Consider the following 16,115-nt stretch of genomic DNA (forward strand, 5'->3'; position numbering starts at 1 on the left):
ACAACTTCTTGATAGGTTAACGGATTGGATGGATCAAGAAGCAGTACTCTACCCTGAACAAACAGGCTTCCGTACAGGGGCCTCGACTATGGCTCATTGTTTGGTTTTACACCATCTAGCAAGCAAATATTTGGCACCCCCCGGCGGTAAACTCTATGCGGCCTTCATGGATTTGAAGACCGCATTTGACTCTATTAATCGTTGTAGATTGTGGCGTAAATTGTCAGAATCTACAATAGATAAAAGACTTTTATATTTAATAACGAACTTATATACTGACACTTCCGCCCAAATTAGGTACAACCGGCAGGGTCAATTAACTCCAAGTTTTCAAACCGATAAAGGTGTGAAACAAGGTTGTTTGCTGGCTCCATCCTTATTTAATCTATTCATTTTTTTTTTGAAAAATTTTTTATTGGGTTAGAACATTTTTATTTTTACATTACAATCAATTTTCCCCTAATTTTTCGTTTCTAACCCCCTCCCTTTCCCCCCCTTTTGTTGACTTCCAACAGCTTTCCCACCCTCTGTCCCTTTTCCCTTACTTCTATTAAATTCCTCTGTCTAAAACAGATATACATTCTCCATTATATTAAGCAGTGCATCATTAACTCCTTTAATTATTATACACCCAAACTATACGTCTTTAGATAAACAATTTATCCCATTTTCCAGTTTTGAATAATTCTATATAAACCTATAAAAATATATAAACCATAAAAATTTCCCACATTTAAATCAAACAATTTGATTTATTCTCTATATATTACTCATTTCAACTTTTTATGGTAATTCTATATAACTCCTCAGATACTCAATCAATTTAACTCTTCTATACATTCTGTTTGGTGCATATAAATCTTGTCAAAGAAAGAAAATATTGTTAGTTAGTCAATCCTCATGTTTAAACCTTATCATTAATTATTCTCTATCAGTTGACCTATACATATCTATATATATCTCAATCAATTAATCTAACTGCTTATAAATTCACATTTCTCTTCCTCCCCCGGTAAAGTCACCCCTCTCTTTTATACTTTTATTATATTTCAGTAGTTCTCAAACTGCCACAGTTTTCCTCCCACCTCCCATTTCTTCTCCAGGTATTGTTTCAGCTTCTCCCAGTCTGTGTTGAACTGCCCTGAGTCCAGATCTCTCAGTTTTCTTGTCATCTTGTCCATTTCAGCCATATACAGCAATTTGTAGATCCAATCTTCAATAGTTGGTACTTCTTGTACTTTCCATTTCTGTGCATACAAAAGTCTAGCTGCTGCAGTCATATAAAAAATCAACGTCCTATGATGGGCTGGAATTCCCTCCATTCCCAAGTTTAGCAGCAGGAGTTCTGGGTTCTTATTTATTTGAAACTGTAAAATTTCACTCATTTCTCTTATTATTTCCCCCCAGAACTGCCTAGCTACCTCACACGACCACCACATATGATAGAGGGAGCCCTCATGTTTCTTACATTTCCAGCATTTATTAGAAGTATTCAAATTCCCTAGCGCAATCTTCTTTGGTGTCATGTACCAACGATAGATCATTTTGAAAATGTTCTCTTTAATATTGATACATGTCGTTGTCTTCATTGTAGTTTTCCACAAGTATTCCCATGCCTCCATTGTTATTTCTTTATTGAAATTTATAGCCCATTTCACCATCTGTGTTTTAACTATCTCATCCTCAGTATACCATTTCAGCAATACTTGGTATACCTTGGATATTCTTTTCTTGTCTTCTTTAAGAAGGGTCTGCTCTAGTTCCGAGTTCTCTGTTCGTATGCCCCCTTTTGCAAAGTCTGAGTTGTATAAGTCTCTAATCTGTCTATACTGAAACCAATCATAATTAGGTGATAGTTCCTCTTGCGTCTTTATTCTAAGTTTAGATACTTCAATCTTAGTTATTTCTTTGTACGTTAAACATTGTTGTTCATTATCCGCAGCTCTCGGATCTATCACCTCATATGGAACCACCCACAAGGGGGTTCCTTCTTGTAGGTAAGTTCTATACTTCTTCCAGATTGTAAATAGACTTCTCCTTACAAAATGATGCAGGAACATCGAGTTGACCTTTACTTTGTCATGCCATAGGTATGCGTGCCATCCAAAAAATTTTTTATATCCCTCTAGGGCTAATAGTTTCTTATTCTTTAATGTCATCCACTCTTTTAGCCAAACTAGGCAGATTGCATCATGGTAGAGTCTCAGATTGGGCAGTTGCATTCCGCCTCTCTCCTTTGCATCTTGTAAAACTTTTACTTTCACTCGAGGCTTCTTGCCTGCCCAAACAAAATCTGATATTTTCCTCTGCCATTTTTCAAATTGTTTAGAGTCTCTGATGATTGGTATTGTCTGTAACAAAAACATTACTCTTGGTAACACATTCATCTTAACTGCTGCAATCCTGCCCAACCATGACAGGTTCAATCTATTCCATTTGATCAAGTCTCTCTCTATCTGAGTCCATAATTTTTCATAATTATTCTTGAACAAATCTATATTTTTTGCAGTCAGCTCAACTCCCAAGTATTTCACCTTACTAGTTACTTCACAATCCGTTGTTTCCATTAACAATTGTTGTTTCTGCTTAGTCATGTTTTTGCATAATATCTTTGACTTCTTTTTGTTAATGAAGAAACCTGCCAAATCTCCAAACTCCTTGATCTTGTCTATCACTTTTGGCATGTTCTCCAGTGGGTCTTCTACAATTAACATTATGTCGTCTGCAAATGCTCTGACCTTATATGAATAGTCCTTTATTTTTATTCCTCGTATTTCCTCATCTTGTCGAATTTGTATCATCAGAATCTCCAATACTAAAATGAACAACAATGGAGATAACGGGCAACCTTGTCTTGTTCCTTTACTAATCGTCAATTTTTTGGTCAATTCATCATTCACTACAATTGCTGCAGTCTGGTCTCTATAGATTTCCTTGATTGCTCTGACGAATCTTTCTCCCAGTTGTAGCTTTTCCATAGTGGCAAACATAAAGTCCCAGTTTAAATTGTCAAACGCTTTTTCAGCGTCTACAAAGAAGAAACCAACCTCTTTGTCACAACGCTTGTCGTAGTATTCAATAGCATTGATCACTGTCCTTAAGTTGTCACTTATTTGTCTGTCTGGCAAAAAGCCTGCTTGTTCCTCCTCTATGACTTCCGAGAGCCACCCCTTCAATCTCTCCGCCAATATCTTCGCGAAAATTTTATAGTCATTATTGAGTAGTGATATAGGCCTATAATTTTTCACGCTAGTCAGATCTTGGCCCTCTTTTGGGATCAATGATATATTCGCTTCGCTCCAAGTGTCTGGAATTCTTTGATCCCTAAAAACTCCGTTCATCACCTCTTTTAGGAATGGTGCCAGTTCATTGGCCATTGTCTTATAAAATTTAGCCGTAAGTCCATCTGGCCCTGGCGCCTTTCCTAGATTTGCGGATTGTATTGCCATATTTATTTCCTCATCAGTTACTTCACTGTTCAGCTTATTTCTCCAAGCTTCCGAGATCTCTGGAAGTTTGGTTTTCTCCAAATATGATGCTATTGATTCTTTGTTTACTTCTTTTTTATTATACAGCTTAGCGTAAAATTTATAAAAGGCTCTACTAATGGTAGTCTGCTCCAAATACGTTTTGTTTTCTTCACAAATTTTATTTATTATTTTCTTTTCCCTTTTCTTCTTTAATTGCCATGCCAAATATTTCCCAGGTTTATTAGCACCCTCAAAAGCTTTTTGATTCAGTCTTTTAAGGTTCCACTCCAATTCTTTGTTACTCATTGCTGTTAACTGTTCTTGAAGAATTTTGATTTCCTGATGTATTTTCTTTTTCCCTGGTCTCTTTTTTAACTGTACTTCTTTGGCCTTTATTTTCTCCTCAATCTCTTGTCTTTTCTCCTCTTTCTTTTTCCTTGCTCTACCATTTAAGTCCATTAGTATGCCCCTTACAACCGCCTTGTACGCGTCCCAAACTTTACTGGTTGGTACTTCTTTATTCACGTTGTATTGTATAAAAAACTTAGTCTCTCTTCTCAGTGTTTCCATATTCTCACTTTCCTGTAACAGGTCCTCATTTATTCTCCAGGCTTTCCTTTTTCTCCTTTTTCCAAATTTCCACATAATTGGGTTGTGATCTGAGCCTACCATCGGCATTATTTCTACCTCCTTAGTCCATAACGCTAAGTCCTTTGAGGCCCAGATCATATCAATTCTTGATAATGTAAGATGCCTTGCAGAATAAAAAGTAAACTGTTTGGTTTTAGGATATTCTCTCCTCCATACGTCTTCGAGAGTCTCTTGTTGAATCAACTCAAAAAAAAGCTTTGGCAATAGTCCTCTTTTCTTTTGTGCTTTTGTAGTCTTTTTGTCTAATTCCAAATCTGTCACTCCATTGAAATCTCCAGCAAGAATTATCTGGTCATATACAAGATCGTCTAGGTGCTTCCTTAAGTCCTCAAAGAAGCTTTCCTTTGCACCGTTAGGTGCATAAAGTCCGACTACCAACACTCTCTTTAAGTTCCAATTACATTCCACTGCTACAAATCTAGCTTCCACATCTCTCATAATAAATTTTGGCTGCAGCTCCTCTTTTATATACAACACCACTCCTCTTTTTTTCTTGTTGGAAGCCGCTACAAATTCTTTGCCCAATTTTCCAGATTTTAAATATTTTACATCCTGTTTTCTAATGTGGGTCTCCTGCAAACAAACAATATCACATTTTTGTTTTAGTAGCCAATGAAAAATATTTTTTCTCTTATTCGGTGAGTTTAGTCCATTTACATTCCAAGATAATACTTTACACTCCATATTCATGGTTTTGTTGGTAAGTCTTTTTCATTGTCCTTGATAAATCTCTCCATCTCCCGCTCAGATCTGATGCGTTTTTTTGCCCCTCCAAACTCAAAGGACACTCCTTCCGGTAACTCCCATCTGTATCTGATATTCATGTCCTTCAAAGTCTGAATTAGCACTCTATATTTTTTCCTGTCCAATAACACTGATCTGGGCAGTTCCTTCATTATAATAATCGTCTTGCCATCAATCTCCAATGGATCTTGAAATTGTTTAGTCACAATCCTCTCTTTCATATTTCTAGTTGTAAACTGCACAATCACATCCCTTGGTAGTTTCCTCTGGGTTGCAATTCTCGAGTTCACACGATACGCCACATCTAGGATAGCCACAATTTCCTCCTCCTCCTTCCCCAGGTAATCAGCCAGCACCTCAGTCATCTGTTCTTGCGCTGACTTCCCTTCCACTTCTGGCAGACCGCGAAAACGAAGCTGCTTCTCCATGTGTTTAGTTTCTGCAACTGACATCCTCCCCTTCACCAGCCTCATCTCTGTTTGTTGCGTGTCTATTAAATTCTCCATCGCGTCTTCTACTGTTTTAACTCTCTGCTGCGTTCCTTGTAATTCACTGCTAATCGTTTCCACACCTTTTTTCACTTCTGACAGCTCCGACTTTACTGTCTGTGTAACTTCCTTGACCTCTTTAATAAGCTCCAATTTCGTGTCCTTAAGTTCTTTCATCATGTCTATAAGTTTTTTGTCCAAATTTTCTATTGCCGATTGCCACTCTTTTTTCGACATCGTGGGGCTTGCTTTAGCTCGCTCCCACGAATCTGCTCTCTTCCTCAGCTCCGTGGCGTATAATTAAACGTTTTCCTTTTTTTTAAATGTCCCAATCTTTGCCAAAATTAATTTTTTATATCCAAAATGTCGAGCGTCTTTTCTCTATGGTTTCTCTATGTTATTATAATCCAAGATGGCCTACTTCCTCTTCCGCTGAAGCCACGACCCTTCCACTTTCAAAGATGGCGATTCCCCATTTCCTGTCCTTTGGCAAGGGCCGCTTCCCTCCAGCCACTCTATTGTTGTTACGCACTTCCTGTCTCCCGTCTTCCCACAGCAGGTCTCGCGATGGTGTCTTTTTCCCACAGCTCCAAAACCACAGGTATTCAAAACAATAGTCCGAATTTTGTAATAACTTCTTTAAACTTAGTCTCTTTTAAAATACAACTCCTGCCGAGTCTTCACCTCCTTTTCGCTAGTCTGTTGCAGTTTAAAAGTCTACTTTCTTTCCTCTCTGTTTTTGTCATTCTGTCCCGTTTCAAGAGATAGCGATCTTTACCTTCTCTCCAGCTTTCTCGGGTTGTATTCGCTGTTTCGATCTTAAATTCTCCTCTCGACTTCCCTCCCCGATCGAAGCTTGGGTATGTAGGTCTTATGCCAGCCGAATTGGCCCCAAAATTGCCGCAGAGATTATAGCCGACCCGTCGCAAGGTGGGACCTCAAGGATCGGGGGGGAGACTCCTTGTGTAGAGCCCCCCCTCGTCCGAGATCTAGCTCACCCTAGGGTCTTGAGCGTTCTTTGCCTGCTCCCCGCCTGAGAGCAGTCGGCCGCGGGTTATTTTCACCCCTCCGGCCGGTTAAAACGGCAATCCGGTCAGCTCCGCAATTGGAGCTGCGTTAGACCTCCATGAATCCCAAACCGGAAGTCTCCTTATTTAATCTATTCATTAATGACATGATTCCATTTGTGAAATCACCAGACACCCCCCTTATCTAGCAAATACTCCAATTTCGATTCTTTTATACGCAGACGATGCTCTCCTTATCTCCAAAACAGAACTAGGTTTAAAATCACTAATTAACGCATTTATTACATATTGTAATAATGAGGAACTTAAAGTTAATTATGCTAAATCAAAAGTCCTGAGATTTTCCAGGTCCTTCCATAACGGCCCCAAATCGATAAGAGTACTGGGAGGGGCTTTGGAGAGAGTCCCCTCCTTTAGTTATCTTGGTATCACTTTTAACTACAATCTATCATGGAAACCACATATTCAGGCTGCTCTGAAGGCTGCAAACATCTCATCAATGGCAATTAAAAAATTCTTTTACTCCAAAGGAGCAAAACATATACCAGCAGCCATTAGGATTTTTAATGCTAAGGTTATCCCACAGATACTTTATGGGTGTGGAGTGTGGATTGAAGGTGTATCCGACAACCTTGACACCCCTCTACACACATTTTTGAGGGAGATAGCGGCAGTCCCGAGATGCGTAGCAGGTACTGCACTTAGAGTCGAATTCGCCCAACCCTCAATTGAGAAGAGAGCATGGATTACAGGCTTTAAGTTGTTCTTGAACAAGGAAATTTACAAGGACAATTCAGGGAAAGTAGGTTTTGCACACTTGATCCCGCAGGATACCTATAAGAGTAGCCGAACTAATTTAATTAACCAGAAACTAAAAATTCTGGATATTGATATAACATCTTTACAGTCAAATGAGGCCCTAAGAGTTATAAAATTAAAACTAAAGGATCTCGATTACAGCAGTACTCTCCAGAGAGCCAGGCGTACATGTTCGGGCTTATCCCTGGGACTTTCACCCCCAGAGGCTATTCCATCTTATTGCTATTCTTTAAAGATTCCAGCTCAACGCAGAGCCTTCACATTGGCTAGACTTAACTCCTTCCCCTCTAAAGTGCTTTCTGGTCGTTTCTCTGGACTCCCTTATTCTGAACGAGTTTGTGACTGTGGACAAGGAAAGTTAGAGACCTTGGATCATATAATAGTTTTTTGCCCTAAGTGGAGTAAGGAAAGAGAGAGATTTATTATTCCTATTATGTTAAAAGAAAAGCTTCCCTTCCTTCCTTGGGCAATCTCAGTGCTACTGTCTGATAACTTTCCTGACAATCAAACCTCTGCTATAGTGGCTTCTTTTTTAGCCACGGTGATAAAGAAACAAAATCTTCATGAGCTTAGATAGTTTAAAGTGATAATGACGAGTTATGTCTGTGTGAATTGGGTCTGTTCAAGTGTACAGTTCATATTTTGTTGGTGTTTGTATGGCTTATGGCTTCGGCCGGAAAAGCAATAAACAATTTATAAGTTACATGAACTAGTATATCTTGTCGTGGGTTATGTTTGAACATACGTTCCCTTATCTTATAGAAAGTAAAACTATGGAAGAGGAATCCGCTGTAGTTAAGGAATTGGACAGCGGTGTTACCAATGGCGGTTATGATGATGACATCCCTAATTCTGACTTGGCCAATGGCATACAGACCAAATCTGCCCTAAACGGTATAAATGAGGATGAAGAAATTAAGAAGAAAGACAAATGCCTCGAACTACCTATCAGACCTCTTTTTGGCTCTTATCACCAAGGTACAATTCTAAACTTGTCTAAAAGTTTGTGATTGTGGGTTGGATCCAACACAATGTTTCCATGTGGCACAAAAACTAACACTTGTAGGGCACAAGTTTCACGGCTCCCCCAATCTGTGGCAACCAGAAATGCCACCCAAAATCCTGCTTCTACGAAAGAAGGGATCCCCAGCTACAGGATTTCCCTGCATTTCAGGCTGCAGCAGGAGGTTGGGTACAAAAGGGGATTCTGTGGGTAGAAGTCCTCCTGCTTGCAGAGATGTTGTACTGTATCCAACCCACTGTCTTAACCTTTTCAGGAATCTGTGTGCGCCATTTGTAGTTAGAGACACATTTGATTAACCTCGCCCTTTATATTTGCAAAAGGAGGCTGCCATCATCTCACTATCTTCTTCCCGGAAGACCAAACGGGCAGCCTGTTTCCAGTTTGGCTCAGCTCCCATTCATTCTGTAGGGCAGAGGTCTAAAGATCATGTCCTGAAACATCATCCCCCCCTCCCCCTTTGTGTGTTTGAAGAGTTCTGGAGAATGCAGAAGCTTTCATGCCATTACTCTGGTTAGTCCTAATAAAAGGTATAACGTGGATTTTTCTTTGGACCAGTATGGCTACCTGGAACTGCTTTCTTAGTAGCGGAATTTAAGACTCCTTTTTAATTCGCTGGATGTGTACTAATTTGTGTCTCTGTGTGTGTGTATGTGTGCACGTGCAGCTTCACAAATCTGGTATCTTGCACTGTGGCTCATATTCTCATTGGGCCTTCAAAAGGTGGGAAAATGAGAAGGGTGCTCCACATAGCACCCAGTACTTCCTCCTCAAAAAGAAGGGGGCGATCATGTCAGTAGGGTACTTGCACTTCCATGTATAATGCCCACAGCATACATTAAATTATTTCTGTAATGAACTAAGGCTATGAGAGCCAGTTTGGTGTAGTGGTTAAGAGCGCGGGACTCTAATCTGGAGAGCTGGGTTTGATTCCCCACTCCTCCACTTGAAGCCAGCTGGGTGACCTTGGGCTAGTCACAGCTCTCTGGAGCTCTCTCAGCCCCACCCACCTCACAGGGTGTTTTGTTGTGGGGATAATAATGCCATATTTTGTAAACCACTCTGAGTGGGCATTAAGTTGTCTTGAAGGGCGGTATATAAATCAAATGTTGTTGTTGTTATTATGCTGAGTTAGGACCTCTATAGTGATTGGATGACTTGAGGTCACACAGAGGCAGGTTTCAGGATAAGATGGACGGATGAGGTGGAATAGGCCAGATACATTTAGGATGATAGAAAATGATGGAATATATTGACAGTAATCACTCCAGTTTTGATTCTGCACCATGTACTGGGTTTGATCCAATGACTCTCCTGCACTAAGAGTGATTCCGCACACGTTGGATAATGCACTTCCAATCCTCTTTATAGATCATTTGGAAGGGATTTTTTTGCGTGCGGAACAAAAAATCCACCTCAAACGATTGTTAAAGTGCATTGAAAGTACATTATCCAACGTGTGCGGAATCAGCCCAAGTGAGGAGTCTTCCTTTAATAGAGGAAGATCCAGAGGAGTTAGCCCTGTTAGTCTGTAGTAGCAAAATAGTAGAGTCCAGAAGCACCTTTAAGACTAACTGACTTTATTGTAGCATATGCTTTCAAGAACCACAGCTCTCTTCGTCATATGCATCTGATGAAGAGAGCTGTGGCTCTCAAAAGCTTATGCTACAATAAAGTTGGTTAGTCTTAAAGGTGCTACTGGACTCTTTACTATATTAACAGAGGAAGACTTCTTTTACCGAAGGAAGACTTATCACTTAGCAAAAGGACCCACTGTCATTTTGTACATTAACTTTTTTGTTCAAAGCTATTAAGATAAATTTAATTTCAAAATGAATATGTAACAATACTGAGCCATCAAAAGTGTCTAACCAGTGGAAACCATGAATTAATTTTTCTCCCCTTATAAACCACTTAAATAAGCTTTATTCTTTTAAAAAACACTATTATAGTTATTTCATATTTGGAACCTGTTAACATTCTCAGCCCTTAACCTGTGATGAAATATGACTGTGATTTTTCTATGCCATAGTTGGTCTACTTGCATTTAGTTAAGCATTTGAACATACACTTATTTCATCCAGGTGTCACTGAGGATACCGCTGAAGAGGTCTCTGGAATTCAGCACCTGACAAGTGATTCAGATAGCGAAGTTTACTGTGATTCTATGGAGCAATTTGGACAAGAAGAGGTAAAAAAAAATTTTGGCAGATTCTTGCACTGCATCAGGGGGAAAAGACCTCTGATTTCTTGTTACAGGCCATACATGGAATATCACAGTGGAGGGGCAGTGTCCATGTCTTTTCTATGTAATCAGCATTTTTGTTGAATTGTAGCTCTTGGAAATCCGCACACCAAACAAAGAACCTTCAGAGCATCACTTCCATTTCTCAGAAGTTGATCGTGGGAGTCTGCTAGAAACGGCTGGTTTTCTTGAACCTGGAAACTGCAAGTCAGAAGGTATGAAGGGGGCTGCAGTTGAAGGAAAAGGTGAAGTCAAGTGTGGAGGTGAAGACGGCAAAGCAAGTGATGGAGGCCCTCACAAAGAGAAGAAAGGGGCTGAAAACGTCGATTTCTACGGAATCAGAAGAGGGAGAGGTACTGGAAGAATATCTTCCTGTGTTGATAAAGCCAGTCTCATGCCCTTCTTACGGTTTGTCGCCCGACTAGGATTCTAGGTCTCTTCATAGTATGAATTTTTAAAAAATGGTTTATTTTTAAAGGTGTTCCCTTTTCTCTCCTTGAACCAGGGCACAGAATGCACCCTGTGGGTGATGGCTCCCAAGGTGGGCATATGGGCAGTGGAGGAGACGGGGAACGATGGGGTTCAGACAGAGGGCCGAGGAGCAGCCTCAGTGAACAGATTGCAGTAGTGCTCATACGGTTACAAGAAGACATGCAAAATGTCTTTCAGAGACTAAATACGTTGGAGACACTGACTGCTTCACAGGTAAACCATACTTTAATACCAAGGTAAGTATATATCTTTTTTTTTTTACTGGCTAGAATGGAGAAGGTTCACTGCAGGTTTTGAGAGAGGGCCTTTCATATTGATACAAACACGTTTTTGAAATGTAAGGACATTGCTCAGATTCCAAACTGACTTACTCAAAGCATGGAACCAAGAAGGCACTTAATAGCATTACATTTTTTTAGAAAGAGAAAGAACCAGGGCTTTTTTTCTGGGAAAAGAGGTGGTGGAACTGATTGGGTTGCCCTCAGAGAAAATGGTCACATGGCTGGTGGCCCTGCCCCCTGCTCTCCAGACAGAGGGGAGTTGAGATTGCCCTCCACACCTAAACTCCCCTCTGTCTGGAGAGCAGGGGGCAGGGCCACCAGCCATGTGACCATTTTCAAGAGGTTCCGGAACTCCGTTCCCCCTGAAAAAAAGCCCTGGAAAGAACCATATAGCCTATGTACATATGCAACCATTAAGCAGGGGTAAGATTGCAGGCCGAGTGTAAGAAAAGAAGTTTTGAGACAATTCCACAAGTATCTGTTTGGTCAGAAGGAGGCGGGGAGCGGGTGGTTAGAAGTTTTGAAATGGTTAGGAACAGGGATATAGAAGATAATTTCTGAGAAATAGTATTAACCTGTTGTCTGAAGAGATGAAAGGAGAAAAAGCAAGAGAACGAAGATATAGAAGATGAGTTAAGAGTTCATAGTCCCAACCTAAATCTTTATGCATTGTGTTTAAATAGGGAGCATCCCAGAATATAAAACAAAAAAGTTACACGTGAAATATTAAATCTCATTTGCATTTGCAGACGAGAAATGAAACTCTGCATTCAAACAAGCAGTCTGCTTCACCTGTTAAGGTAGGATTTTATCTACTTTTATGTCCACAGTTTAGATTTTTATGGTGCACTGTTATTGGTGGCTTTCCTTGCATTGTTAAAGAATAGAAAGGAGATTTTTGTGACACAGTAACTAAGAAAACGAATCGAGAGGGCAGCATTTTAAATTACATATAAACTATCTTTTCTTGCCAAGAGGAACCATTTACCCTTCACTATTCGATATAGCAATGAAAAGGAAGATGATGTGGGTGGCTCATATGCTAATCACAAAAGCAGGCTAGCCGCAGACAAGGTACCTAGAAGAGGCTCAACATATGTAGGAAAAAGATGACTGTGAGATAAATACAAGTACTCTTGCCAGTGAGGGTGAAGAGGGATTTCCACTAAGCTCCCCCACCCACTGCAGCCCACTGAGCTCCCCGACATGGGACTCCTGGGGGGACAGGAGATCCTCAGGAACCGCTTCGGGAATCTGCACTAGGCAGCAAAAATCCTCTCTCCTGTTGGCTCCTACCATTTGTAAGCCAACTAGAATTTATAAAAACCCTCCAAATGGCCCAACAACTGAGCAGGAACAGAAACAGAATGCTAAGAGTCAAGATAAGAGGAAAAGGCAGGTTCACGAGCAAGCCAATATCCCCGTCAGTTCTGCGTGTGCGATGATATTCTCCCTGGAGTTCCTAACAATGATGTTGATGGCCGAATACCTCTCAGTAGAGCAGTGAAACAGGTCTACCTACAGTCAGGTAGCGATTTCTGCATCTCACAGGACTCACAGGTATTTTGAAAAACTATTGCGAAGAAGGAAAAAATAAAACCCCAAACCTCAGCCTGATGGCACTTGTCTGATGAGCCTGATGAGCACCTGTCTGCCTTTGTTCAGTGTTCTCTGTGTAAAGATGCTATTTTGTTAGGAAGTCAGAGATCACTGTGTGGCACAGTGTTCAGTTCACTTGGGCTTGCTGGAACATCATCTGTACAGTTAGAAGTCTATAATTGTAGATATCTATGCTGTCATTGACACACTTTATGTATAAACAGAAAATTTCATGTTAGCTTTCTTTTGTGTTGCTTAGAGACCATCATGGTGGCCTTTTGAAATTTCTCCTGGTACTTTAGCCTTTGCTATTTTATGGCCCTTTATTGCCCAGTGGCTGGTACACACATATCGCCAAAGAAGGAGAAGGTAAGACAGATGCACCCATGCAAATACATATGCTTATTTATGTTTGAACCAGTCAGGCATTCTTGCACGTGACATCATTAGTCATGGGCATGAAAGTAAAGGCAGATGTTAACAGCAAGAACATACCAGCAGATCGCTTAGATCTGATGTAAAGTGCCTGCACAATTGTAAGCGATGCCAGCACTTAACACTTCACAAGAACTTAGCAAGAGAAACACTTGCAGCAGAAACATATCCAAACACCTCCTGTTGTCAAAAAGGCCATTCATTCTAATTGCTCTCAGCATCCTACCATAACTGATACAGAGTACACTTCTCCCATTCATAATTTTATCTGAAGGGAAAATATCAAGACCCTTGAGATCTTCGCTTGAAGGCAGCTGTGAACAACAACAAAAGAAGTCTAATAGCTGCCTGAACACCAGCTCTTTTTGAAGAAGGCACAATCGGCCCTTACGTATGACTCTTCAGTCTAGGCATTTCTGTAGCAATCCAGAGTTCCTGTTCCACCAGAGAAAGGCCCCACCATTAGTGGAACGGAAGCTTTCGCTCTGCCCCCATGTTAAGGAAACCAGTAAAGCAACCTCTTTACCTAACGTAATAGCATTGGCCAGGCATGGTATCTAACTTTAAACTCCCAGTTCTTTGTTCAAATTGCATTATAATTATGTAATTCAGAGAAAAACAACAGCATTGCAAAATGACCAGTTTTCTGCGGTGTTCCAGGTTCAAATGAAAATGAAGTGAATTCGTAAGATGTATGAAGTATTATTTTTCCCCTCCCCAGAAAAGAGATCTGAGTGTTCAGTTCCTGATTCTGAATAAGGACTGCTAATATGGGAAGACTCTGGAAGGAGAAATAATACATCAAAGCACCGAGAAGAGCTGCAGGATGCAGGATGGCTCAGTCTTCCTTCTGTTGCATTCTTTCCCCCACCTTTTGCACTACCTGAGATAAGATACTTGAATGATCCATTGATCTTAGGTAACAAGTAAAATAAACACAGCTACCCCATCCTGCAGTCACATGACCCTTAAGTTAATTGTTTTGGAATGTATACTTTCTGGACAAATGATCTGAAAGATTTTATCGCACCCTTCAGTGTTTTTGGCTTTAGAAAGAAATAACTGAATGAAAAGTATATGTAAATTGTCACTTTAACATGACTTATTTTTATGATTTCTCTCAAGACTTTCGACATAGCATACAAACATGCAAGAAAAGGAAACTGTCTGGACAAAATAGTTGGATTGTATGGCTGCACTTAAAATTTCAAGAGGTTTAACTTATTGCTGCTTAGATAAATGAGAGGGTTTTTAAAAAAGTAAATAAACTGGAATCACATGTTTAACCATACATTTTACTTAAGCAGGTACCATCATCAATGTAGCTGTTTAAAAACTTAGTAACCCAGCACCTTGCATTTTAAAACAGCAGACTGGGGCTGAATGATAGATACATAACAGCCATGTATAGAGGACACGATCCAGAAAAAAAATGAGCCTGCTACCCCAAAGCGATACTGAAATCAGCAGGAATTCAACGTACAGCTCCACTGATTTCAGTAAGACTTGGGTATGTCTAGATTGCATCAAGAGACAGCAGTGTGCTTTAGCAGAAGTATGTCATGATTGAACATTTAATTTTGATTTATCCATACAAAAGGTGCTAAAAAACTACCTGCATGTAGCTGCCTCAGTAGGTGGGTGGGAGCCAGCTTCAGCAAATGAATGGGTTGCAGTGCTGCTGGGATCGCTTGTATCCAGCCCCTAAAACTGCAAGCACCACTTGTATTACCCATCCCAGAACTAATGTCTACAAACAGGATGTCGTGAGAAGCCTATACAAGCTGGCCCAGTGCTCACTGGCAATGATAAACCTTTGTTGGGACTGTCGACGGTGGCTCAGACAGCTGAAAGCTGATACAAGAGCATTCTTTCTAGACAAATAAAAAATCCTTTCACTTTGGGGAAGAGTCTGACATCTATGAGAAAGGCTTTTCTTTTTCTGACCCCTTTTAAAAGTAGAGGCGTAGTCAAGAATGTTAACTCCCGACTGCCCTCTCGAAGGATACAGCCCAAACACAGTTTAATGCCTCAGTGTCAATTACTGAGAAAGGGAAAACTGGTGTGAAAATAAGTGGCTCCATCCTGCTCCCTTAACCAGTGTCCAGCACTGTCACATTTGGCCCCTTGAGTATGCTCAATGAGGCCATTCTTTAATTTAATTCTATACTATTATTTATTCTATACTATTATTATTATCTAATCTTTTCCATGCCATGACCCCTGGTTCTCTTTCCTGTAAATGCTTTTCAAGGTTAACCTTACCACTGTCACTTTATTACGTTTGCACCTATCGCTTTTATTGACCAGATACATATTTGAATGTAACAGCCTGTTTAGTTACAATATCTCTAGGAAAAGGGGGAAATAGTACTATTTCTTTATATGAAAAAAATCGACCTAGAGACAGTGATTGTGTTTCAGATACTAATAGTAGTACACGTGCCAGATCCATTGAAGTACAGCCACATTGCTGAAACTACTTATGCCCAAATGAGCCTGCTATGGAGTAAGTAATTTCTGGATCATGAAATGTTCTGCGCTGTATAATTCTTTCAAGACCAACATTACAAGAAGCGAGTTGGAAAGGTTCTCTCTGATATAAGGTCTTCAAGTTGGGATAGAAATCTTCCTTTCTGTTATATGCTGTACAAATAATGTAATTACCAGAGACGTTGCTGCCTTGTTTAATAGAACATGATTTAATCTTTAAAGTATTCATTTGTCTTAATCTGTTGTAAATAACATTTTAACAAATAAAGAATGACAAATGTATATACCTGAGGGTATTTTATAACTGTTAGATGAGGGGTATGATATCAGGAAGATATGAGGGATCTTT

The 16,115-nt window shown here is 40.0% G+C and overlaps 1 protein-coding gene across 3 annotated transcripts in view; it reads left to right on the forward strand.

Moving 5' to 3' along the window:
• The window catches only part of ACBD5 (acyl-CoA binding domain containing 5), a 32,522-nt gene extending 16,474 nt beyond the window's left edge, over positions 1-16,048 (forward strand). For 2 of the 3 annotated variants that reach the window (XM_054991020.1, XM_054991019.1), the window contains exons 7-13: positions 7,963-8,178; positions 10,306-10,412; positions 10,558-10,819; positions 10,972-11,171; positions 11,989-12,039; positions 13,098-13,207; positions 13,995-16,048. In XM_054991020.1, coding sequence (XP_054846995.1) covers positions 7,963-8,178; positions 10,306-10,412; positions 10,558-10,819; positions 10,972-11,171; positions 11,989-12,039; positions 13,098-13,207; positions 13,995-14,007 — 959 coding nt within the window. In that variant the 3' untranslated portion in view covers positions 14,008-16,048. The remainder of the gene's footprint in view (positions 1-7,962; positions 8,179-10,305; positions 10,413-10,557; positions 10,820-10,971; positions 11,172-11,988; positions 12,040-13,097; positions 13,208-13,994) is intronic. The other variant, XM_054991021.1, reaches the window with a different exon arrangement.
• Positions 16,049-16,115: the final 67 nt, after the last annotated feature.

Source organism: Eublepharis macularius, chromosome 11 (assembly GCF_028583425.1).
Source record: "Eublepharis macularius isolate TG4126 chromosome 11, MPM_Emac_v1.0, whole genome shotgun sequence".
In the NCBI taxonomy this organism is placed as follows: Eukaryota; Metazoa; Chordata; class Lepidosauria; order Squamata; family Eublepharidae; genus Eublepharis; species Eublepharis macularius.